General features: G+C 40.9%; 1 protein-coding gene across 12 annotated transcripts in view; it reads right to left on the reverse strand.

Moving 5' to 3' along the window:
- The window catches only part of RBMS3 (RNA binding motif single stranded interacting protein 3), a 724789-nt gene that overhangs the window by 255506 nt on the left and 441794 nt on the right, over window positions 1-27489 (reverse strand). For all 12 annotated transcript variants that reach the window (XM_064444222.1, XM_064444223.1, XM_064444221.1 and 9 more), the window contains one exon: window positions 8538-8629. In XM_064444222.1, coding sequence (XP_064300292.1) covers window positions 8538-8629 — 92 coding nt within the window. The remainder of the gene's footprint in view (window positions 1-8537; window positions 8630-27489) is intronic.

The following is a 27489-nucleotide window of genomic DNA, read 5'->3' on the forward strand; positions in this document are numbered from 1 at the left end:
TAAATGCAAAAGAGGCAGGACAAATTCTTTATTTGGGGTGGGAGGCAGTTCTACAGAAGGCTATTCAATACAAGCTCAGGAAACCCCAAACTGCAAATTGCTGGAGGCTAGGAGAGCACTCTGGGGAATTATCCTCAGATGCTTGCCTGGTTCCTGTACTCCTCTGCTGGCAAGTGCTATAGCGCACTACCAGGGAAAAAATTTGATGTCGGGGACCTTTGTTCTGGCCCAATATGGCCAGTTTTACATTCTTATATCACTTATATTTATTTTGATCACATCAAAATTAGTCTAATGTGACTACAAATCGAATTCAACCCTTCATATCATCATAACCTCCATTTCTGAGCACAAACACATAAAGGGAAAGTCCAAGGACTAAAAAATTCAATGAGCTGCCATCGTGACTCAGTTTGTTGCATGTATCATGACGAGAGCCTAATCTGGTAATTTTGTACAATGAAAAAATAGCAGGGTTTTTCCAGCGACAAAAATTATCATTCATTAGTGAACAAAATCGCATCTAAACCTAAATTTATTTAGATTACAGCCAAACCACTCAGACATGTCGGTTGAATGGGAGACATTCATTAATAAGGAAATAACAAGCAGAGTATTCACTAATACAGTAACATTTAGATATTCAGAAGGGGATGCATACGTGCACAGGGAATATCTATGCATATTACTAGTAGATTTGTGTTTACTGGCAGAATATGCACCTGTGTATTTCCAGGCTGATGAGCTGTTACGCAGGCACTCACATCAACTCAGAAGAAATGCTACTGAAGTTTGCACACCTGCTTTCCAAATCAAACTAAATAATCTGAAAGTGGCCTGATTTTCACACAAGTCGCATTGCTTTGTTGAATCTGTGTCTCCATCCAGCTAAGTGGTACCCCAAAAAGCACGCACATATCCTCCCGCTGGTGGTCTTGTGGATCATCTCCTCCTCCTCCTGAGGAAGCATGCTAGGTTTTTGTTTCTCACCTTGCACAAGCTTCATCCTCATGCTGAGCTACAGAAGAACACGATGAAATGATATGTCACTGAAAGAAAGGCTACGTCCATTTTCTACCACAGTAATATTTTCAAAAACCACAGTTTTTTGATCATTTCAGAGGGCACTGGGTTTTTCCTAGTGAGTAAAGATGTGCTTACTGAATTTAGAACATAGTTGCTCTCAGTCTGAGCTGTAGATTCCCAAGCTGCATAGTTGTGGTCGGATAACTCCTCCGTGGGGCATTTGGAGTTTCCTGAGTACGGAGGGAAAAAAGAATTAATCTGACTCCAGTGTTTAACTCATTTGCAGGACTCAGATTTCCTGTTCTGCAAACATAAAGGGTTTGCAAAGAGTGCGTAAGAGCTTCCAAGATGTATAGCTATGTGAGTGCTAAAGATAGGGAGCCCCATTCTTCTCTCCAGCTTAAATTGCCAAAGCTCTGTGGATTTCAGCTGTATTATTACCAATTCAAATGTGTTCCAAGTCAGAGGAAAGTCAAGAACAATGTGTATTTATGAAAAAAGGCCAATTCTTGTTTGGCTGAAGTTCATAACCCGAAAAGAACCCAGTAATTCCACTATTCTCCAGCCTAAAGGTTGGCTACATCTTTCACTTATCAGCATCTGTTCTGTGGTGCAAGGCATTAGTAGCACAGAGATGGATGTATTTACTGATTATTTACATTGCAATTTTCAAAGGCAGAGGAATGTTTTAAATGAAGTTACAGTATGAAAAAAAAATCAAGTCAATTTAGAAACTAAAGCAGCGCCTGCAACGGGAAGTCAAATACCATGGCAAGGTCTATTTGAGGTGATAGCTAGAGAATAAACACGACTGTATGTGCCGTAAGATTTTCTAAGCTAACCTAGTGGTTAAGAAAGGTGCTGAGCTAAGATTTTTGAGAACAAAGGAACATAGCACCGACCTAATTCCTCTCCATTAATCAACAGTAAAGTCCCATTCACTTCTAGAGAGTAGAATTATGCTAAGTTAAGCACTTCTGAAACCCCCCAAATAAAGTTTGTGTATAAATTTGGCAGGTGTGGTACAAGCACTGCCAATGCACACCCCCTTTCATACCAGCCTACATGTTTTTAGGAGCAACGTATGCAAGTGTGAAAGGACAGTTGGATTTTAATATCCCCAGGATTACTTGATGTTATTCTTTCAAGTAGGGCTCCAGCTAATGCATTCTAGGTTGGCTTGTGGATGTGCATCTAAAAGCAGGAACAGGATCATAAGCTCATTTCACACTGGCTACCATGATGCTCTCATGTAGAAGCATTACATTCTCCAGGCTAGATGAGGCTATTGAGTCCTTCCATTAGGGTCATGTATCTTCGCTATCACCCCAATCCATTACATTAGCTGTTTCTTATAAAGCTGCTCATCGCTTTAGTCTTGATCGTCTAGGAAGCTCATAAGACACAATCATCTGCTACTGCAGACCTTCTGAAATGTAAAGTTAGCACTTTGCCTTAGCACATCTGTGATTTGAATCCTGAATTTAGAGTGTGTTTCATCTGGTAAAAAAAACTTTCAGGTTTGGAAAGGCACATCTTTCTAAGATATTTTGTGATAAAACCTGATACAGAGAAATAATTTAGCATCTCTTCAATGCCTTTACTTCATCAATCACTATCCTTTAAGGAATGAATAAAAATATCCTGTATTTACAAAATCTGCATTTAAGGTCCAGCTCCAGCTGGGAAACTATGATTCCTCATTACAAGAGTGAATGAGTTTATGGCAAACACAGGTAAACAGACAAGAGAGGATGAGGAGGGCATGGCTTTAGTAAGAGCAGCAGTATATGAAACTCTTGGGCTTGTGGTTATTGCTTCTGCAGGACTACTTTGGTATGGCTGAACTGGTAAAAGAAATCGAAAGAGAGGCGCACCAGGACCAGTAATTTACAAATGTAAACCGCACCTACTTTCACTTCTTCCCAGCTATAATTTTTCACTGTCATTTAACCCAGGATCGTTATCGATTCAGGTCAGTATTGGCCAGTTAGTATGTGAAATGCATAAACACAGGGAGAGATAGTTAACATTTTAGGAAGATAAGAGGACTGTTCACTGCAGAGCGCTCCACACACGTACACACAGTTGTGCCAAACGTCTCTGACAACTGGTGAAGCAGCAGCCCACGCCTGGCTGTGCAGTTCGTTCGGGAACGACGTGGAAGGTGGCCAGCATCAGCACAGCCCAGTTCTCAGCTTCTCCTACGTTGCTGAGCACGTCGGGGTTTCCAGAGTCACCAAATCCTGCTCTAGCAGGAAGCAAAGAAAATTATTTTAAAGAGCCAATACAAATATTTGACTTCATAGAACAGTTTGCTGGGGGACAGGAATCAGATAATTAAAGAACAGGATTAAAACGAAGCCTGACAATTTCAATAATGAACTCTAAATATCCTAACATCCTGCCTTGGTATCAGAAGGAAGGTTAACTCAGTCAATAAGGCTGTTATCCACAAACATTGTCCAAAAATATGAACAACCAGCATCCTGCAAGTTGGTTAGCTAAAATCTGCAGACATTTCAATCATGAATGAGAAAAACACTTGTGGGATTCGACGTGTCAGATGTTCAGTGTATAGGCCATATTTCCTATTTTGTAATGATAGCATCCTTATTAAATATACTCATGCACTTTTAAACTGCAAAATACAGAGAATTAAAATTCTCCATTAAGAATCTAGATTTAAAAAATATTAGGAAGAAGGGCTTTCACTGGAGAGTCTTTCCATTTTCTGCGGTTCCCATTTTAAGGAACAGCTCTTTAGAGTATTAGTATATGACAGAAAAAAGGGAAGTCATTTAAAAAGAAGAGAAAATGAAGCTGAAAAATGAGCAGGCAGAATGGACTTATTTGGTCAGCTGACTCATACCAGAGCAATTCCTGAAACCTACACAAAAGCCTGGAAAATAAATAAGATTCTTCTGTGGGATTTCCTTTTCCTTGGTCCTTGGAGATAAACTGCCTACTTAACTATAGAGCAACCAGCTCTCTGTTGCTCTTCAGAAACTCTTATGCTTGGCTCCGTTCTGTGGGAAACAGCTCCCTTTTATGTTTCACCTAGATGGTGATTACTGCCTGTATTTAAGCTTCTGCACGATGGAGAGATGAGAAAAAATATCACACAAGAAGCAAAATCACATTCTGTAATTCCCTCATCAAGCAAAATACATCAGAGCCTATTGGCACAGTCCTTTTTCAGAACCAGCTCCTTCAGTGTACCCTCTGGATGGCAATTACTGCAACAGAGTAGTCAAGAAATGTTCCTTGGACTTAGACAACTGTCAATGCTAATTAAATATTTCTTCAATGTCCACTTTTCTCACACAGGTGCTGAGGATGTCTAGAGTGCATTACACATACAAAAGGAAAACCCAGAGAAAACATGCATTATCAAATACTTTTTTTAATCCTTATAAATGCACTTGGAATAACAGCAGGATTGAAAACACCTCCTTGTTGAATGTGTTTGTTTCAACACTTATGATGGGCTGCTGGATATTAAAGAAGCTAGTATATACTCTCTGCAAGAACCTACTTAAGTCTGAACTTCCACTTTACACAATCTTACAACACACTAGAACTGGAAGTAAACGGTAGTAGAAAGGACCCCAAAATGTCTGTGACTGACTGCACAGTCCACCAACTTCAGGCTGATCCAAGTTCAGACACTCAAATTCATTTAGACAACAGACTTCTATTGATTCTTCAGGTGATTTAGACTCCTTGGCATCATTAAAAGCTTACATATAAAGCAGATTAAGAAGTGTGTTCATGAATACGTAATTCTGGGTGAAGGACTATTGCAAATGCCAAGAATAGATGTGGCTTGTGGCTACAGATTTTATTAGAACATTGATACGTTTTTCACGTGTACTACCTTCCTTGCCTACTTGTCTGAGCCAATTCCCATATTACTAAGATTCTCCTTATTAATTTTCCATGTCCTGTCTATAACATTTTTCTAGAAAATGCAGGAAAGGAGTAGATGGAAAAAACCAAACTGATATATAAACCATGCACATAAGGATTGTCTTTTCTGTGTTGTGTTTGTGTAGTCCCTAGCACAGAGACAAACAAATCAATAATTCCTGTGAGATTATCCAGTGGCATACCAGTTGTGCCATTTTTAGTAGCAAAAAGAAACAAAAACCCACCCAGACTCTATGAGCCTGGAGAAGCAGACACTACAGATGAATCTGTGTGTCCAAGTTATTTCCAAAGGCAAGCAGGAAGCACATAGTAAAACAAACCAGGCCAACCGAGAAACCATCACTCAGCGGCTCCATAGCATTAATTCTTCTCAATAAATGGAATTGTTAATAAGCACTTTTGAAAATTATGGACAACTTAGGTGAAATTCGTTGGACCTAAGACAGTGAGAGTTGTCAAAGACTTCTGCTTTGGGCACCTGTGTGAGGGAAATGCTAAAGAGGCAAGGTGACAACACACGCATATGTAAGAGCCTCGTGCAGGTCTCACATGGGTGGGAGGCTATGAGGGTCCTTGTCCCACCAAGTGGGCAGCTGTCTGTGGGCCCATGAGATCTCACCTCCCAGCTGCCACCACTACTGCTGCAGACATAATACTGCTGTTCCTCTCCCTCAGCTGATTCCTCTCCTGACTGCTTTACACCAGGCTGAGCAGCGTCCAAGAGAACAAAAGGAAAAATTCAGAGATTTTTAATGATGCTTTTCCCTGCATACAGCGTGTATTTCCCTAATATGGGGTGTATTAGTCTCAACAGAACAGGTTTTCCAACAGTGATGGGACTCGGAGCATTGATCCACCAGAGTTGAACCTTCTTTCAGAGCAGCACTCTGAAACAAAATCAGCCAAAAAGGTATCCAAATGCTATAAAAATGAGGGAGGTGGCTGTATTTAAGCATTGATAAAATGAGTATATTTTACTCAAGTATCCACAAGATACTTCTGCTAGCCAACACGGGTAGGGGTTCACTTCTGCTTTCTGTTTTTCAAAGAAGATTCCTGGATTTCTATGAGAAAAATTATATTGTGTTAAAACTGAGAAAGAACTACTCTTTCCGAGCAAGATTTCTCTCCAGGAAAACATCACAGACTATACCGACACTTCAGCATACTTCCTCTCGCTACTGGAGAAGGCCAGCACATAGCAAAAGCTGGCCGACGTCTCTTTCACCTTTATTCAAAAGCATCCACAACTGGACTGAGATTTTTGACATTTGCTGAAACTGGTTATAGTTTTCTCCTGGGCCTCTACACAGGGCAGTTTTACTGCTTTGAAATGTAGAACAAAAGATACAGGACACTGACTGTATTTTTTAAAGGTATGGCATGCAAAAGGTTTAAGTAATTTCTTCACAGTTATTCTTTTTTCTTTGATTTCATTTGATAGCCACCATTACTGCTAGTTAAAGCGGTCCTCGAAACAAAACTGCTCTGGATAAACTTCCAGAAGTGGTAGGTAAATTCTTCTGCCTCTTTCTTCAAATCTCTTCTGAGCTCTCACTGTTAATTAAGACACTGGCAGGTAACGTTGTCTTTCAGTCCTGTTATGCAACTTGGCTTCCAACATGTGCAAGAATTAACATGTTGCTCCAGATAGATTTGCTTTCCCAGGCTCCTGCCTTCTCAGCAATGTGAGGTACTTTGTGTAGTCGTCTCAAATTCCTTTGAATCCCCATTTTCCTAATACTTTGATTTTTTTCACAGATAGGAAAAGTTAGTTGTATATTTATCTTGAACTATCAAAGAAACTAAAAAGAACCTATCTGGGATTCCAGGCACCATGGCTAAACAATAAAAATACAGTCAGCCTTATGCAAACAAATGTGTACACACCAGTCACCTCAAAGTCATGTAGGGCAAAAAACTACTCCCACCACAGATAGCTCAGAAAACAAACCTCAGTGGTTGGTACAGCCCTTCCCACACTGAAAGCACCAGACTTTGTTTTTAGACCCCAAAACACTGGGCAATCCAACACAGTATTTTAATTCACCTTCTCTTTTGGTATTTCCAAGCATGCAAGTGCTGAAATTGTTCATTGTTCTGAATCGTGAGAATACCAAATATAGATTTATCTTTCAAGCTTGTCTTTAAATCTCTAATTTTACATCTACAACTTTACAGATTTATGTAGTTAGAGATTTACTCCTCCCCAGAAATGGCTATTTGATATCAACCAGCAGGACAAAACATACCTCCTGTCTTCGGTTTCTTTTTCACAGCTTGACTAATGTGTCAAATTGCCTGTATTTTAACAAGGAGATGCAGTAAATCTGAGAAATAAAATAGCACAGTCCTTAGTAGATGTTCACATTCTTCAGCTTGCCATCTTTTACCCATTTGAAGCAAATATTTTTTACCGCCATGTGTCAATAAAAACTAAGAGCCAATAAAACAGCATAGCTTGCATTGTGGGGCACCGTTAAACAGAAATACATGGACGACATCCAGTTACTTCAAGGCACAGTGAGTGTAATTCAGTAGAAGGCAAAAGAACCACATTTACCACCAAGGATTTTTTATTAAAAAAAAAAAAAAGTTTTAAGTATGATATTGAAAAAGAAAGGTATAAAATCACCAGTGTTCCTTTAAATAGGATTCTCCAAATGTGGCAACAGTTTATTAGTTGATTTGCCTCTGTTTTTGTAATTACCTGTTTGTTTTTACTGTGTGAGATTCTAGGCTGGCACCATTTCTACAGAGACTAAATCAGGTAATGTTACGGGCTTTTTGTGATTCTAGGGCAAGGCGTTTTTAAAGTACAAAGCAACAGCTATTTTTGCTGGCCGACACAGTCTAGAGCCCAAAGACACATGATTATTCCTTCAGAAAGGCAAAAGCCAGAGCACATGACGGTCATTTACTATAACCCCCATCTCCCCATCAGCCTGTTTGCTTGGGGACAAAGGACAATTTCAGGACCAGGGTATCTGAGCTCACTGCTTGCTACACGATGTACAGTATGGCCCCTGCAGCCTCTCTAAGCAACAGACACCAGTCATCTCGAGACAACCTCCAGCAACTATTCTTTCAGCAACCTGCTGCACCTCCATTTACGTCCTCAAAATAAAAAGACAGGAGAAGCCAAATCGAGGCAGATCAAACAAACTTTCCTTATGTTCAGTCAATCACTCCTTCAGAGAAGCCCACCAGGCATGTCAGAAAATAATAACTATTCTGAGGGAAAAGAACCAATTGAAGACAACTCCAAGGCAAAGAAAAGGCAACTCTTCCACAACTGCAGTCAGCACAAAAGCATTTCCAACTCCAGGACTCTCCATCTTACAACCCTCTCCAAAGGGAGGGACAGAGGGAGTATCAGAGCAGAACCCACTGCATGAGACACAGCTCTCAAGAACACAGACAAATCATAGGCTGAATAAGGTGCTGAAGCCAAAGGGTGAAAACAAAAAAAATTGGAATAAGCAATCCAAAACCTTAAGAAAAACAGCAGCAAAACAAACTCTTGGAAACTTAACCCAGCAGCTCAGCTAATCCTGCAGTAACATAGCTGCTCTTACCTTTGCCATCTGCGCCTGCACGCCATTTGCTTTGAGAGATGCTACTGCTTTCTGTGCTGCTGCCGGACTGTCAAAATCTACAAAACCGTAACCTGAAAAATAAAGAGATAAACAGACATTTTCATTATTATCCATGTGTATGTGCATAGATAAAGACTTTATTTTTACAAAAAAGGAAATCCTTTCCGTTCTCTCACGTTGTCTCAATAGTCTTCCAGTAGCACTGCCACCACCACCAGCCATCACACCTCTATTTCCCACACTTTTCCTCCTGAACCTAGTGGGGTTTAAGGAAATGCAATGACATGAAGCTTTGAAGCACAGGAAGGTATGCACTAGAGAGGGAGAGAAGGCAGCCCTTTACCTGCCTTAACAGATAAAAGGTCCTTGGCGTGGGAACGCACACGCTCGTATGGCTCTGGTGCTCTAGAATCCTGCCCCATCTCTTCCATAAGAACAGGCAGCAGTATGGTCCTCCCTAGGATACAAAGCTACAGCTTCCAATAGCTGGTTGCATGAGAAAACCACACCCTTTCCCTGTCCCTTAAACCCATAAGAGGATTAAGCTTCAGAAGAGAAAAGTAATGGGTCTCTGCAGCAGGCTGGGGCCATCTGTGTAGGGGCAGAGAGCACAGCCTTCAAGCAGGTGGGAGAAATTAAGAGAGAAATCACAACCTGCCCTCTACAAGTGACCGCCAGATAGCTCTAGAAGACGGTAAGGTGATAAAGTCACAGCCTGGTTAAAGCACATCCCTCTCATAGCCCTCTCTGCTGGTACAAGGGCCAGGTCCCTACCAGGAACTGCTTCAGGGTATCAGCTGAAGAGCAGCTTAGTGAGGTTTTCCTACTCCCAGTATTTGCATTAGTTTAATTTATTAATCAGCCAAGCCACTTCCTATCTTCTCTTCTTCCCTCTCCATTTTTTCTTCCTTTACCTAGCAAGATGGGTATGTTCAAGCAAGACCACTGCTGTTAAACCCCTAATGGATATCGACGACTCTGGAAGTATTTTTATTTTCCTAAAGATACAAAGGAGGGCAAAGAGGACAAGGAATGGACTTTTCACAACTTCTAAGCACTGACCTGTCTCTGATCTTCAACAGGATTCAAATACCTTGCTCATAAAGATTTCAACTGAGTTAGGAAGATTTTAAAATCTTGCCAAGCACCTATTTAGGCAGCTGCATGCATTTCACAATCCATCCAGGGAAAACCCCAGCCTATATCTTATTAAGCAATTACAGTGCAGGTAGGCACGTGCTGCTCAGACAAGCTGTGGCCAGGGGCCACCTCCTTGGCATCTCCCTGGGAAGCCATACGGATGAAACTGAACTGCCTGAAAGCTCTAATAATATTAGCACAAGCATATTTATAGCATAGCAGCTCCTCTGCAGACATCTCCATTTACTAGGTCAATACACACCATACAGGAGGCAACCACAGATATGCTTTCCTGCCGTATCAATTTTTATTTCTTTTGCCAGACTTTTTTCCTGCTCCTGGGAGGCCTTATTGCCTTTCTTTCTGCACCAAATCTAGCTATAAGTGTGTGCTTCTGATCACCTTGCTCCCCAAGTTATAAACAACTCTATTTTTCTTTTTGGTATGTATGCATTACTCAATGCAGGGTTTAGTCCAATGATGAAAGAATTTTGTGCACATGGACTTTCTTGTTTTCTTGGCTTACACCTCATTTGCACAGTTTTAAGAAAATGAAAAAGAAATAAGAAAAAAGAATCAGCCAAAATTGTTAAAGGAACTGCTCACTTAAAGAGTATAAAAAACACTATTTTGGTAACAAAGTCAAGATCTGAACCAGTCTGTTCTTTTCTTCCCTCAGTTTTCTGGGTGGTGTGTTTTGGGTTTTTTTTGTTTGTTTGTTTTGTTTTGGGTGAATTTTGGGGTGAAAAACTGATGGAAACCATAGAACAACTGTACACTGGGACAGCAGATCTAACAAACACCACTATGAAGCAGTGCACTGGAGTTTGGTCAACTTGGGGAGGTGGGAGGCACGTTTTATCTGCTCAGATTCCCCCATTCGATTTTCCCTTTTTATTGCTACCAAGCATACCATTTTTAAATCAGCTTGTTCTACATCATATTCGTAGTGTTATCCAAGCTCTCTCTTCACGGTAGAGCAGCAGTGAAGCTGATGCTGCTTTGAACCAAAAAACATGCTACAAGAGAGCAAGAGTCCTCCCTGGATTTCTCCAATGCCTTTGCCCTTTGGGAGAGCAGCTTCTGGGAGGAAGGAGGAGACACAATTAGATGCAGCTCCCGTCTTGCTACATGAGAGATCCTGACAAGAAGCCAGAGCTGCCAAGTGGGAAACCAGAAATGCCTTGGGAAGTCATGGGATGGCTTGGATCAAACACAGAGCAAATTATTTTTTAGGATAGCAAGGTGCTGTTCTCAGGAGATTAAATTTCTTTTTATTTCTCACCATATTCATGCCCACAAACCAGCAGGTGGAAGTGCAAAAATAAGTTTTAATATTGGCATTAAAAACAGATAATAGAGTTAGATTTTTATATTTATCATTAGTGTACAGTGCAGGATTCATGTATACAGTAACAGAAGGGACACAATTTTTAATACAACTTTCTAGACAGCACAGTAAGTATTCACATCGAAGTTAGTATTGCTTGTAAATATAAACTGGAACGTGTGAGAATATTCTGGTGTATTACAGAGATCAGGTATAGCTAACATAGTGAATTATTGAAGATTACCATCAGTCCATAATATCTAAACCCATGAATATCTTCTAAGCATTTATTCAGTGGGCACAAGGGGCTACATAACCATATCAGAGATCCAGTGAGAGTCTCGAGACAAAAAAGCCTTGCAACTTCAGCTGCTCATTATGCATTCTAGTATTACTACTCCCAGCCTCACAGCAAAGCTGCTCTTTTTCCTTTCCTCAAGTTCATTTTCATTCCAAATATCTTTTTTCTGGCCCTCCCCACTCCCGACACATCTCTCCACCACACACAGAACATTAGGACAAAATCACTCCATGGCTGAAAACCCGTCCAAAGAACATCAATCTGCCGCAAGGGAAGCCAAGTTCCCAGGCTGTTTCAGCATTCAAGTATCCTTACAAGAACCCTGCAATGCTATATAACAGAAAACCAGGCATGCTGCCCTTTAGTACAGTTTACGTTCTTCCATGCAGATGTTTATAGCCTATGTTGGTGACCTACACTAACATATTTCATTTGTTTATAATCTCACTTCATTTTTTGGGTCTCCAGCACTAACAAAGTCAAGCTGGCTTTTTTGTTTGGGTTTTGGGAGTTTTTGTTTGTTTGGGGGTTTTTTGTTTTGTTTTATATACTTTCCAGAGTAGATCAAGTTTAGTCCCCACAGAAGCCAAAGCTGGGGCTTGGAACATCCCCGCCAGCTCTCCCCATAGCATTAATGAATCCCCAAACTCCCTGTGCCAAGAGCCCTTCCCTCCTGCCCAGGCTGTGGCTGGAAGGGGCGTAGGCTGTGCTCCCCTCCAGCCCTGCTGGACTGCTGTGGCTGCTCCTGGCAGGTAAAACCCCGGGGCGGGTTTGGCTGCTCAGGCACCCATCCCTGCTCAGATAACTATTCCCTGGCTCCTCCTAGGAAAATGCAGCAGGCTGGCTGGAAGCATCCCCCGGGAGGGATTCAGACCAGGGTCTGCCAATCGGACACTGCTGCTCTAAGAAAACGTCTGCATTTCTTTTTCCTCTCTTAAAAACAAGTGCAAGCCCCACCAGCCCCACCCTCTGCTAGCCTCAAATTCCACAGCTTTTTTTTTTTTTCCTTCCTCTCTTTTTTTTGGTGTGTGCGCACTCCCTCGTAAACATTCTGGTCAATGGATTATAATTCTCCTCCCCCCCCCACGCCCCATCCCAGTTTTTATGCAGAACATAGTGAAAAGTGCACTCAGATTCTAAACCAGGACCTTCAGACTCTGCTCACAAGAATCCATCACCACCACAGGAAACCAAAACCAAAACTATGTCCCCATTTTTCGTAAAGTATCCTGCCCTTTTCCTTTAAGGGCTCCAAATGCAAATGGGGAAAGCTGCGTTATCTTCTGCTGCTGTTTCGAGAGATGGGAATTTATCAGTAACGTGAGTCCCTCAGCTCAAGTGCATTTACACTGAGGGTGACTTCAGTACTCCAATGCCACAAGTATTCCAGTATCCCAAGGTTTTTTGCAGAATGATGTATTACTAGTTTGTACATGGAAACACACACACACACACAAACCCAAGACAAGACTGTCTAGATTAATTTTTAAACCTTTCCTCTAAGAAATTAAATACCTGTAATTTTGTTTTGGCCTGACGCCATTCGAGCTAAATAATTAAATTTAAGGAATAAAATCAGTGCTTTTGTACCTGTGGGGGAAAGAAAACAGCTAAGCATCAGCAAGTGCAAGTTTATAGCTAGCTGCAATAAGTGCTACCCGAATACACTGGCAGACACTAAACATCTCCGTCTCCTATAACCTAAATGGCTGGGGGCCTCCCGGTCTCAGTTTCTCAGTTCCATAATTAAGCTTGGCAGCAGGTTCAAATGAATTAAAACTGAATGTCACTATTTCCTCAACAAATCCCTCATCCTTGTTTTTTCTTACTTGTCAGGAGAAGACCAGCAGAACAGCAATTAGTGGTAAACAGTGCAGTGAAAAAGAACCAAGTATACACTAATTAGGTCACTCGCCAAACACATTCATTTCATTGGCAGATTTAATCAATGTTTTCCTGAAATGTCTTAAATCTCCTATGCTAATTTAAAGTTTTGTTATTGTTGTTACTTTAAACACAGATGGGATGCCTGGAGATTTTCAATTCCTTTCCGCATATCCATTTCAAAATAACAACCCCTCATATAGTATATCATCAAAATTTAGGCACAGGTTTTAGGAAATGGCCTCTAATTTTATGCCAACATTTTTGTGCCTGCAAATACCTATGGGTGCAATTTTGTGGATTTAAGTAATTGCAGGTGTGTAGAGCTCTTAGACATCAAACTCTGAATTGCCCTGACTGATCGAGTACTTAAGGGTAATGCCAAATAATTTAAGGGACTGCCTGCCACTTGCGGTTCCCACAATTATCGCAAAGTGCTGGAGCGGTGGCACACAGCAAAGGTGAGCTCCCACTGATGTACGTGGAATTCACAGTCTGCCTCTGGGGAGCTCCACTCGCATAGTGACGGAAGCAAGGGCCTGGCTGCCTTTCCGGAGGACTAAGGCAGCTCCTCTGCTGCTGCCGAAAGTGGCATTAGTTACTGGAAGCAAATGGGAACAGAGGTTTCAGGGTATCCTGGAAGTTTGGTCTCCCAATTAGTACTTAGAGCTAGCACATCACGGTGCTTTTTTGCATGGAAGACTCTCCGTCAGCAGATGTTACTGATGATGCCATCGGAAAGGGAGCCGTCACGGCTCCTGAACTAATCCACACCCGTGCCAACCTGGCTCTGCCCACCTTCCTGCCCCGACCGCACACTCCTGGTCCTTGCAGCAGCTCCCACCCTCCTGCTGGCACTGCCCCCTGAACCAGCCCACCCATGGCCCCCTTACCACCAAGGGGCATGAAAGGGCAACCATGCAGCCAGCCACAGCTCCGCACCCATCCCAGCTCTGTCCTGATGACCCAGGTGAAAATAAAAGAAGAAAACAAACAGCAGAAGTATTCTTCCCCAGAAGCAAGAAGCAGAGCCTTGGCATGCTGCTGAGCTGGAGCTCTGCAAAGGCAGCAACCTCTGGCAAGGGGCTGAGAAAGGAGAAGCCATGATGAACGAGGGAGGATAAGCTGGGGCTGGTGAACTCTCAGCTTCACCCTGCCACAAGGCCAAACATCACACCTGACCTCTGAGCAGGTGCTGCTTTAAACCACTTGAATTCAAGTCAACTCATACTCTGCATTTTGCAACACCCACCCCCACCCCCAAGATAGGAGACAGGACAGCTGATGCACCCAGCCAGGAGACTGGCCTTGAGTCTGTACCTTAGTTCAACTAATGTGCCCAGGTAACTGACCTTGTTATTTAAACAAACAAACTTAAACATACTGATGGGGAGCTCATTCATCCTGGGGAGCAATTCTGGTTCTATAGATGTCAACAAACTCACTTCATCAGAAGTTTTATTGCTTTGTTTCTGTAAGGTAACATCTTTGTACTGACAGAACACATCCAGCCTGACAGGCAGGAAATGCTGACTGACGGCCATCCCACGCAACCTTAATGCCTGCGGGTCTCTCTGTACTCGGTGACTGACTGGGGAGTCTGAGGGAAGCTACAGCAAAGCTCTGCCATTCTCCTACCTTGAGGTGTTTAACTTTAGTATGTCAACTGTTTTTGGCAACATAAAATTTGTGTAAATTTTGCACAAAATTACATAATTAAGATAATTTTATTTTTAATTATAAACCTCGATTTACTTATGTGTAATTACAACAATTCTGTTATATCTAAAACTGTTTTTCTAGGTCTGATCCACCAGACCACTTGGAAGTCTGCTTCCCACTGAGACACAACATCTTCTTAATGTAAGCAAATTCCCAGTCCATGTTTCTGGCCATCTAGAATTCAATATATCAGATCTGAAATCCACAACAGACAAGACTGAGCATATTATTCATGCTGAGTCTTCACAAGTTGTAGGCTGTTCGGACAAAAAGAAGGATAAAGTAGTTTTAAGGCAGTGCTTGCTCTTTTTCATTAGTGTTTTTGTTAACTATGCTCTGAGTTTGGAAATTTAAAATCACCCAAAAGAGGCTGTGATGAAGGAGAGGGATACCATCCCAGGGAAGAGGCAACAGTCAAAACTACCTGTTGAACTGGGAAACCATGAACTAAAATACATTTTTCACAAATATTATTTTTTTAGCTTTATGATGACACCACCACACATATCTGTATACACAGATGTATATATTTGAACACACCAGCACAAAGTTTTTACACAAACACCTACATATATACACAATTAAGGAACTATATAATAATCAGGGGGCATTTCTCCTTCACGCTTAGATGAAACCACTTGGATTTCATGAGAACCTAAGTCAATTTCAGTTGTAAAGTTCACTTTTTCCCAGCACTTATTTAGAGTGTCTCTTAAAAGCCAGTATTCGTTCTGACAATCAGGTAGTCCAGAAAAAAGTGTTTATCCAGTAATTTACTATGCAATTTTCAGACATTGTTTTACGCTCAGATAAAGAATCAAATTAAAGTCTTATAAGCCTTGGAAAATTAAGGTTAGCAAGCAAAGAGGTTGAATCACCCTTGAACAGAAAATTACTCAAAACAGCTTTTTCTTTCATTGTTCAAATTCTGCTAAAATATTCCTACAGCTCCAAATGCTCAGAGTAATAGCAAAATATTCTACATTATCACTATTTTTAAACCTCTACTTTACAAATATGTTCTTGGAGGCTAGAAAGTGGTGAATCATCACCTTTTAATTAAAACAGCTAATATATAGTTAGAAAAATAATTGGAAATGGAGAGTCTTAAATGCGAGAAAGAAAAGATGGTCCCTTCATTTCAGATCACTCCCCAGAGACACACCTACATTGTTAAGTATGCATATACAGCTGAATTTTTTTGTTCGTTTTAGCTTGATATGGAAATACGGCACAAAACTGTCACTTTGATTATGTTCCTGCAGTGATTTCTTTTGCTTCCTGCATTATTTGAATCCCCTTTATAACAACAGAAGTGGAGAAAAACAGAACTGTAGGTAACTAACAAACCATTTTTAGACATCTGTTTGCAAACACATTCTTAATTTGAACATTCAATTACTTTGATTTAAACAGAGTGTATATGAATACAGGTTATTATTAATTGCACAACTAATTGATAATATTTACATGCAAAACCGAAGTATGGAACTCATCATGATCTTTTCTTATATTTTAAAATGTTACTAAATGGAAACATTTCTGCAGTCTCCAATAACTAAAGGTTACACTACAAAGAAACCTATAAAATGTTGGTATGTGGGAAAGAAGTAGTTATACAATAAATAAATAACGATATGTATATGCATATGTATGTGTATTTTTCTGGAAGGTAATCCTTCCAAAAACATACTCCCTGAACAAACAGAAGCAGACCTCAAAACTGACAAAAGCTCTTTGTGAAATATGGCTGCAATATCAACAGCAAGGGGGAGAAGGGTGAGCAGTACAAATTTAGCAAATATACCTATCAAGAAAATGATATTGCCCTTGACCACCTTCCCTCAACATTTACACTGCATTCCTGGCAATTCAGAACCACAAAGACTGACAAACTGGAGAAAATTCTGGAAAGAGCACAAATATAGCTATAAAAATTCAGATTTTGCAAATGGCAGAACTTTTATTTGATTACCCCTAACAGTACGCCAAGCTTTTGGGGCCTTGAAAGTGAACCGAGATGCGAGTGGGTACCTATGGGCAATCAAATTGCAGCATGTGACCAGCATAAACAGTGAGATGTAGGACTTGGTGGGGACTTGTCAAAGTACGAAAACGTTGGTGAAAATAAACCGAGAGGGAAGTTGAGAAATATTTCCTGGTATTCTGCTAACAGTGTGAATGTGGAATAATCATACAAAGCCAATGATGGAAAACTCATTGCTCGAGTTACTAAATATGGACTGAATAAAGAAGAGAACATATTGTAAATCTTGCAGTGGCAGAAGGACAAGAGATAAACACACTCTTCCATCTTTAACTTTTGAAGTTACTCTCTCTGCAAGTCCCATTGATGATTGTCAAAATCCGAACTGAAGCTTAATTCTATTTTTAAACACAGGGCTAGCTCACATCTACATTTTCCATATAAACCAACATACCATTTCATATTACAATTACTTAGCACCACAACATTTCTTATTGGTGTGTTAGTTATATAATGTGATCATTAAGATTATTTTTACTAGACCCGTTTAGCATAAGACATTCATTGTGGCTCTGCAGCTGAGCTAAATTTCACACTTGAAGCAGTGACTGAAGAAAGCAGAATGTTCTCCTAAAAAAACAAGTACTCCAAGAGCAGTGCTTGGTTACGTATTTACATAGAGGGGAGGGAAGGATACAATAGCAGTTTTTCCCCTTGACTGAAGAAATACTCCACAACTCACAAGGGATAATATTTTGCAATAGCCAGAACAAAATAGTCAGAACTTGCAGCTTCAGATTAAGACCTCCTACTTTCAGATACAAAGTGACTGAAAAGATAGAAAGGAACTAGAAAGGAACCTCACACCCAAAACTGAAAAAGGGTTCACTTTTTAAACAATTATTTTTCGTATTTGCTTTCCTCTCTAATCACAGCGATGTGCAGATGCTGAAGTTCCAAAATACCACAAGAAAGACTATTTTCTTGGTATTTCCAGCCGGCAGGGAACACTGACACTCTCATGAGAAAGTCTGTTCTTCCGAGGTTTCATGCTCAGTTATGCAGACTCCAGAGCTTTACTTAGCTTGGATAATGTTTGGGTAAGATATGAAACCCAATCTCTTGAGATTTGACCATCACTTATTTTAGAGCTGAGTGACTTGAGTAAAAAACCTGGTGTACAGAAACGGTTTAGAAAAAAATCATTCAGCGTTATCTCCAAAAGCTCCCAGCGCCTGTATAGACAAGAAATTTTCTCTTTTAAATACTGGACCTCAGTTTAGCCAAAGCTAAGCAGGTTATCCACCAGCTGCTCACCAAAAGAGCATATAAGCTAAGAAGCTATGAGACTAACTCCAGCATTCCTATGGACTACTTAGAAGAGAGTGTTACCGTTGTCATGCTAAGCACCTTCCAGGCATGGTATCTGGCATGGCACTCCTGCAGGCATTTATGGACAGACATGGAAAAAATCAGAATATCAATGGGAGCTCTGCTTTCAGTGTACGGTACCTATGGAAGAGAGCAATAAAAACTGGAGGAAAAAAATGAAGTCCTTCAGCAGTCAACTGTTCCAGCATTAGGTTTAAACAACAATACTATTCTAAGAGGCAAAGGAGGATGTTCTGTATCACCCAGTGATCTTTGTCAGAAATGAAATATTCCATTCTCTTCCTCCCAACGCTGGATTGCTCAGCAATCATAACATTAAGTAAGTGCAAATATTCACGAGTAGGAAGAAACAGTCTGACAAGAGAAGATGCACTTGGTGATCACACTGTGATTACTGTACTTTATTAAAAATAATTTTCATTTCAGTATGTTTTGACAAGAAAATAGAAAGCATCTTGTGTAGGCTTCAGGAAATATTAAAATAACCCAAGGTGATGAACATGTTATTATCCAGCCTGTTCCAGAGGGAGGATGCTCAAGTACTGAAATGGTTTTCACTTCAAATACACATTCATTTTCAAGACACCGCACTTGAAAAATTGGACTGTATATTTGTCATACAGTAAGCAGTGATAAAGAGCACAGCAATTTATGTCCTTTATGCAAACCACTTGTAATTCAGAAAACAACTATAGTTTCTAAAAGGCAGCAAAGTGATAGCACTTTCCCAAGAAGTGAAATGGTTTTTTTCATGCCAGTTGGCCAATTCTGGCATGTCAACCTTTGCTATAATAAACATTTTGGATAACATGCAAAGAGCTCCTATTCCAACCCATCAACACTCATGATGCCTTGGAGCTTTAGGCAGAGATGAGCAATACCTTCTGAATATTTCATGATTCTGATACTAAGAAAAGGATCATGATACCACCATCAGCATAATGCTAAAATACCAACGACCTTTTGAGCAAGAGGGTAGTATGCTTTCGAGAAATGGTGGTCACAACCAATGTTACACCTGCGCTATGGAGGGGAAGCACAGCAGGGATGGGCAGCACACAGCAGGATAAGCCACAACACACAAGGTCAGAACAAAACACATGTTAAAGATACCATGTAGATTCAGTGCCCAATGATTTTGGTCATGCTTGATATATCAGACAAGCAGAATTTAAGTATCCCTATAGTGTTAGAGCTATATTGCCCATCTCTGTTTATAGGGTGTTCTTTGCCTCTGCAGTAAGATCCTTTTGTGGTTAAACACCAGTTGCACATTCTGAGCCTCTCATCTTATATCTACCACATTTATCTGTAGCCTGAAGTTCAAAAATGTTATTATTATGGTACCCCAGAAATGGCTGTTGGTTTTCCAGGCTAAGAAAGAAAAAAAGAAGAATGGAGAAGAAATCACATCAGAAAATCTCTTTTCAAGACCTCCAATCCATTTTTCAGATTTGAGATAGTTCTACAATTTAGGTAAGTGGAAGATCTAGATAAAGTGGTTGAAATGGTGTCTTTTAATCTAATCTGAATTTCTGAACCCATAGAAGTTTTCCTATAATTACAAATCATATACCTCAAATACCTGAAAAAGAATCAAGTGAATAATATAATGTTTTAATCTTGAGCGAACACCTTTCCTTCTATGATTTAAGGTAGCTATTTAGTATTATTTTGACTGTCAGCTCGCATTTAAAATCACCTGCTGGTGCAGTACATGGCACTCACACACCACAAAGGTATGATGAAGGATGCTATCTGGAGGCGATACTGAAGCCACCTGGATGATGACCGTGAGGCATCAAGAGGTCAAACCAGCAGAAGGACAATCCCCTGTGCAGAAATGCCAACATGTAGGAAGCTTCTTGTGCACTGAAATTCATGTCCATAAGAAGCCTTCACACAGCTTGTAGAGAGAGAAGGCACAAATATGGGACTGGAAGAGGCATCCTGGGTCTTTCTGGAAAGCGGATGACTATCACCCTACACTAGATGACCGCATGGGGTCACACCAGTGACTCACACAATTTCTCTAATATTACCCTTTACCTACTGGAAAGATCTCACCCGATACATCCTTGTACCATATTTGTTGCCTTCATAGCTGTGCCCATTTTTGGCTTGGATACTTAAAAGATCATCTAATACTTCTGTCATCCTTTTCCTTTATTAGCTATAGATAAGCTTCTAACTTCAACTTCCCATGCAGAGATTTTCCTATTGCTTCCCAAGCAGAAGGTTTTACTATTAGATTTTCTGTCTGTTTCTCACAATCCAGTCTTCAGGATCATCTAATTACCTTTCTCTGTAACTGCCTAATGTTTATGAACTTTGTGTAACTAGCGGGTATCAAGGGAGTTTTGGTAGCAATATCATTCAAGATGAGATGGGAAATCTGGTATATGCCTTAAAAAGAGAGAGGTAGGTGGGTGTTGCCAATCATGCTGACTGACATGTCCAAGCCTGAATCCAGATCATAATATCATCAAGGATCTACATCCGTAGCAACTATCCTCAGCAGTTCTTCCTAAATGGCCAGGCACCTTCTGGATGTAAAAACATTTTGTTTAGGGTGTCTAGAGAACATTAAGGGTTTAACTAAAGAACAAACTCACTGACATATATTGCCAAATATACAACAGAGAACAACTTTCACCCCATGAAGCCAGTTCATGGGGTATGCATGAGAGACAGGTATGCATTTCAATGCTTAATAATAGAAGATAAATTGGAGGGAGGGGAAATTTATGTGCCAGAATACACTTTTTAGAAATGAAAGTGAGGACAATGCAGATATAATAATATTCTATTATTTATGAGGGATATTTTATTTTTAAAAATCCTGGAATTTTTATGAAATTATACAGAAAATGACTGAGAGATGCCCAGGTCTGTAGTAGGGTCTGAGTCTGTTTGCAGAGAGTGGTTCTGTATCAGCTTAGTACATCAAATAAATGAAAACAAAAGAGAAAGCAGGGAGGAGTTCTGCCAGGACACACAAATTCAGCAAACATATTTTGACTAGGAAGTCAAAATGCCTATAAAGGGCAAAAGACATTTTAAATGCCCAGCAGCATCCTCATACACCATATCAAAGAAATAAAGAACCAGCAATCTAAAATTATTTTTTAGTCTTTCAAGAAATGGTGCTGAATCTCACATACTTGTGTGTGTAGGTGCTTGGTCAGTCACTTGGCCTACATTCGTTATAGCAGGCAAGGCAGCTAATAGTCAAACGGACCGCAGCGCATCTCTTATGCAGACGCCAAATACATGTTGGTGTTGTCAATGTGGAGATGTGTAAATGTTTTGAGACTGAATGTCTGCTTCCTGTCAACAGCAAGAATTAGCCAGATGAATATCCGGCATGTATGGTTGTACTTTCTTAGAGTATAAATATTGTACTACAAAAATTGCAGGCTGCTTGTTTTATCTCTGGCCTGTTGCTCTCAAAGCTGTTTTTTGTGACTGAATGCAAAGGAAAGCAACTTCCCGTACCCCCACTAGACCCTGGAAGCAGTGAGGCATGTGGGGATGAACACGATGAGGTACCAGTCGGCTGAAAAAATTAAGGGAAACACACAGAGTTACTCAGGGCCCACGACCAAAAGGGTGTCTGCAAAAGGCTACCCATTTCATTTCCATTACACAGAGATGGCAGCTTTGGCAGCAACTTGCCACTCTACAGTTACACCCTTCTAGTTGCTATTTTGTATTTCTGGGGCACACCTGGGACTCCTTCTTTCAGAGCTTCCATCAGGTGACACAGGCATGTGGTGCATGAATCAGGCGATGGCTTATCAGTGTATTTCTGTATATAATGCCATCAGAAGATACTGTATTGGGCTTTCCTATTACACAGAGATGATATTGTGTTATATGACCCTGAGAGCAGGTATATTTCTCACTGCTGAAGGGCAGGGGTAAGGTGGACATGGACTTGCTCACTGTATCTGGCTGGGAAAGCAAAAAACAGTCCTCATATTCTTACCCCTCAGGGTGGCAGGTGTCTAATTCAAGTAATCATTCCCCAGAGGTACAGACTCCCTCACACGTCGGCCTTGGAGCCTTTGTAGGAAATGGGGATTGCCACTCTCTTATCTACTCAAGGGGAACAGCAGCCTCACCCTCCCTAGTGTGCTCTCCTATATTTGAAGACAATATGTGAGGTTCCAGCAACAGACATGGGAGACATTTGGAAAGAGGAAACCTTCTAGCCTTCTAGAAATCATACCATCCTGTCCTCTCATTTTATTGGGTGTTTTCTTATTTGCTCCATGGATGGCTGGGACAAACATTGCACATGAAAAAGAAGTAGCCTTTCTTTGACTTTATCTAGAAACAAGCAGATGTGGCAGATGAAGGACCTCATGCAAAACTTGATGGTGTGACATGATGGGAGACACATTACACTAGCAGCCTTTCCCTCACTTAGTCTACATTGCAACTACATGTAACTTGGCACGACCTCTTCACCTTCCTATCAGGCATTTGCCATTGAGGAAATTTGCATTTACTGCATCAAGACATTTTTGCCCCAGAAAATGAAAATCCTTCAAAAAAGAAAATCCCCAGCAAATCATGTGATTCCAATGCTAATACATACATGTGGCACAAGTGTATTGCACTTGTTTAATGGGCTAACCAACAGCATCAAGCTTCCCTCAGGAAAATCAACATTTCAGTGTACACTAAGAAAATTAAGAAAAAGTCAGCTTCCACCAAAAAATAAACTACACATTTAGTAGCTTAAAATGAAGCCACTGAAGACTAAACATCTGGGCTTTTTGGATATCATCCCAGATACTGCGTGTAGCACTGAAGCTCTTCATCACTGTATCCTCTTAAGAATTTGAATAAAATCATTCCCCCAATATATGCTGTTTCTCTGCAGAACATCACAAAGAAGTGCCTGTTGCAGTAAGATCTTGGGACAAGGCCTGATTTTTACTACATGTGTGGAGAGCATGCAGAACCACAGTGCTCTGGTTTTCTTCAGGATCTCCAGGACTTCCCATAACACAAATCACCATTTTGCAGCGGTGGCAACAGCAACAACCCGTGTGGACCACAGAAGCCGCCAATTAGAGGAGGATTATCAGGAACACTCCAATAAATCAGTAGCACTTCTAGAAGTGCCACTGGAAGTCAGTGGGGTTTTCTGCTCCTGAAACGCAACAGGCATATCCATAGTGCGTCACACCAGTATCCATTAGGCACCTCCCTACCAGCGCTGAACAAGGTAGTACACCTACATAGCACAGAGCAGTGCATTAAGAGTATGGTCCTTCCAGGATATTCAGGCCTATTTCTCATCAGCTGTAAAAAGACCTAGCAGAGCCACCACTGTGCCACCAGATTCAGCGTAGCTTGGAGAGGTCTGCTCAGTACAGCAGATGCTCAGGAGCTTTTGAAAACCCCAGTTCCTGCACAACCTGCTTTGAGATCTCCACCGTTCCCATCTGCCATGCTTCACATCAGCACCAGCCATGCTCAGAGGCAACCTGGATTTACTGGGATTGATCAGGGTTGGCTGCACAAAATTCTGTGGCCGGTTCTGTGCAGGAGGTCAGATTAGATCAGTGAATACATTTAAACTCTGCAAGCTGCTGAGAAAGAGCGCATGGAATATGGCCGCTGGAAAGCAACCGAACTAGCACAACATTTCATAAGCCAGAGGCACATGGATTATAACTACAGCCAAGCTACACAGTGCAAGAGAGCCACACAAAAGACAAAAGGCATTGGATAAGAGCGAAACAGAATTAGCCTTAATAGACAGTGCCTCCCTAGAGCTTTTATGCTCACAGCCAAGCAAAACGGTTCTGAGCAGGAAGACAAGAACTGCAGACTTCTGGCATGGCTCTTGAGACACAAACAGTGTGAGAGGCTTGTTCCCATAGTGGAACAAAGAGGTGAAGCAGACCCCCATGAAACGAACGATTCCTGGCCATCATACCATCCAAACACAAACAAACTTGAGTGTTTCATCTAAGTTTTCACTTTATTTTTATATATATATAAAATAAAGAAGATAATAATATTAAAAGTTGCTAGCTTTTTTTTTTAAATGACCTTCCTCTACTTCCTCTAGCAAATCACACACAACCATATTCTTCCTTTTTTTTTTTAGAGATATATCAGTATTAGGAAGCTCTGTAGTAGGCTGTTCTTTTTGGTTTTTTTTTCCAGACAGCCTTGTCCATTTTCTTTCCAGCCCTGAGATGATGACTCCTATTCTTCACTTTCCAGCTCCTCCTCTCCCTGCTCCTCTAAGGTGACTTAAAAAGAGAAAGACTTATGCACAGGCTAGGAAGATGGCTTGATTAATTACTTTTCCACTCCTATAAGTCATTTCAAAGGAGTCATTCTATCCAGGGATGACAACAGGGAAGATGTTTCCATAAAACCCTGTGTGCTTCCAGCAAATACATAATCATACCAATGGAGGCAAGGAGAAAGTGAAGACCTCATGCTCTGGCAAAGCAATTCTTTTCCGTTAATGTCTGCTTGCCTTTTCTCTCCACACTTTCTGTTTTTCCCATACTTCCTGCTATGTTTCAAACAGATCTCTCCTTTACTACATTTTATGTATTTCTGTTGTTTTCTTCCATCTCCTCCTCTTTCCTAGCCTGTTTTCCTAGCCTCTCCAGCGCCCAATTTCCCTTGTCTGCTAATTTCAGCTATTAAGATGGAAACAGTAGTTCTAAAAAAAAAAACCAAACCCCCCAAAAAAGCCCTAAAAACAGCTTGTAAAGTTGAAACAGGAAAACTACAGAGGCAACAGATGTCTTAGGAGTCCAGTACAGAATACGAGGGCTTTGAAAAAGGGTGAAAAGTAAGCAGAAAGGTCTGTTTTGAAATCATAGTGCAACAAAGGAACCAATTAAGGAAGAAATAAAGTGAAAACTAAGCCAAATCTTTGCTTGGAATTGAAGCATTTTTCAGCTAGGAAAAAAGTTAGTATACTACATCCATTATTTTTCTTGTCCAATATGCTTCTGTACTTACTGATTTTATCCAAAATTGGGCGTAGACTTGCCAAAATATCATTAGAGATACTACTAATGAGACTTTTAGACAGAGAAAATGCCAGAATTTCTAGACAAACCGGAAACAGAAAGTACTAGGTACTTATATGGAAAATTTCTTTCATGAAAGAGTCCAGCCCCATATCCCAAGCAAGACCAAGCCTATGAAGTGCTGTCTTTTTAACACATCGACATTTTAACTAGCTTTGTAAAGTTTAGCCTAGATGCCTCAGGAGGGGCTTTGCTATCAACACCCCCCAACACAAAGGACAGCTGGGTCCTAGCTGAAGGGCCAAGGGCACAGAACAACGAAACCAAGACTTTCTCTTGATGGATGCTGCAGTTTAGGGCTGCAGCACATTTGTAGGGCAGCATGAGAAAGCCAATACTCTGCTGGTGCCACAGCCTTCAGTTGCCTGCTGCCAATGGTTCCCTGCTGCAACTTGCTTCACAAGCACTTGCTTCTGTCCTAAAAAACAGCTAGAAAACACTCAAGATGGAATGGAGGCCATGGGAAGTTTCTGAACACACTTAAAATACTAATTTTTACCCAAGGAACATGTATCAGAAGACTATTATTTTGCTTCTCAAGGTATGGTTGCTACAGGAGAAAACTTGTTCACCAGGGCACAGCTAAAGATGGCTCAGCTTCTGAACTTTGGTTCTGCCCAGCTTCAGATAATGTTGACTAATTTAGGAGGGTGGGAACCCCAGGTTCCTCATGCCTCAGTGGAAACAGAAAGCAGCCCCTCCATAGGACATATCAGAGCACCAAAGTTAGATTCATTTTCTGAACCACCTTCTGAAGGAGCTTCTCTCTGCAGGTTATATACAGAGTCTAGAGAAACCAGCCCTTAAACTAAGACTTTTGTATTTGTTTCTAAAACTGGGCAGGGTGAACATTTCCCTCTGCAAGTGTCACTATTCAGCCTTTATCAAGTTTACAGTGTGGGGCAAGAGCCAGCTCATGGCATATGCCAAAGAAAGAAGAAAGGACGGGAAAGGAGGGCGAGACTGTCATGCTGGGATTGTACACAGAGGAAGGGACAGGGCAACGAGGCACTCATGCAAGGCAAAGCATAGGTGGATAAGAAAAGGAAAATAACCAGGGATATTTGCACATTAGATTTTAGTTCTAATAAATAAAAACTAGGGCAACGCACCCATTTTTTATCACAAGGCTCCGCTAATGAGAACACTGCTAATGAGAACACAACATGGACAAAAGCTTCTCTCAAAGCTTGTTCATTCAATACCGAGCACTTCCCAGTCAAAATCCAGAAAGACTTCCTAATAGGGATTAGCTCATTTTCATTGTGAGCCAGGGGCCTTTAGAACAAAAATACAAAGTGTTTGGTCAGGAAAACTAATTTGAGCCAAATATTGTTCTCATTTGCTCTCAGTCTTTCTTTCCCTCCCCTCCCTGTTCTCTCCCAGTGATGATGAAGGGTACGACTGTCACCGCTACTTCTTCCTGTTAGCACATAGGAAAGACTCAGGCAAACAGTTCTTGTTCGATTCCATTCATTGCAGCTGGGTCATGCAGGCAAACCACAGCAGGCCTATACAATGAAAATTGAGTATAGCTGGAAAGCATGAACTTTTTTGCCTCAAATTCTTCTGCTCCCTCACATCTTTTTAAATCAATGTGCTACTATGTATATTATAAGAAGCTGAATGAATTAAAACAAATGAATCCTTTCTTCTTTAGCTTTTTCTTCCTTATAAAGTAGGTGGAGTACAGAAGCATGCACAGTATTATATGTATGCATAATAACTTTTAAATAAAAACAGGTGGTTAAATTCTTAGTTGGTGTAATTTACCATATTGACTACATACTTCCACCCCCTGCCCCCCCGTATTCAGCACCCTACTAAGTCCTGAAGTGCCTTCTTAAATTTGCATAATACGTGTATGTCATGGTTTAACCACAGCCAGCAACTAAGTGCCACGCAGCTGCTCACTCACTCCCCTCTGGTGGGATGGGGGAGAGAATGAGAGAGTAAAAGTGAGAAAACTCCTCATGGGTTGAGGTAAAGACAGTTTAATACGGAAAGCAAAAGCTGCGTGCACAAGCAAAGCAAAACAAGGAATTCATTCACTACTTCCCACCAGCAGGCAGGTGTTCAGCCATCTCCAGGAA

Source organism: Phalacrocorax carbo, chromosome 2 (assembly GCF_963921805.1).
Source record: "Phalacrocorax carbo chromosome 2, bPhaCar2.1, whole genome shotgun sequence".
NCBI lineage: Eukaryota > Metazoa > Chordata > Aves > Suliformes > Phalacrocoracidae > Phalacrocorax > Phalacrocorax carbo.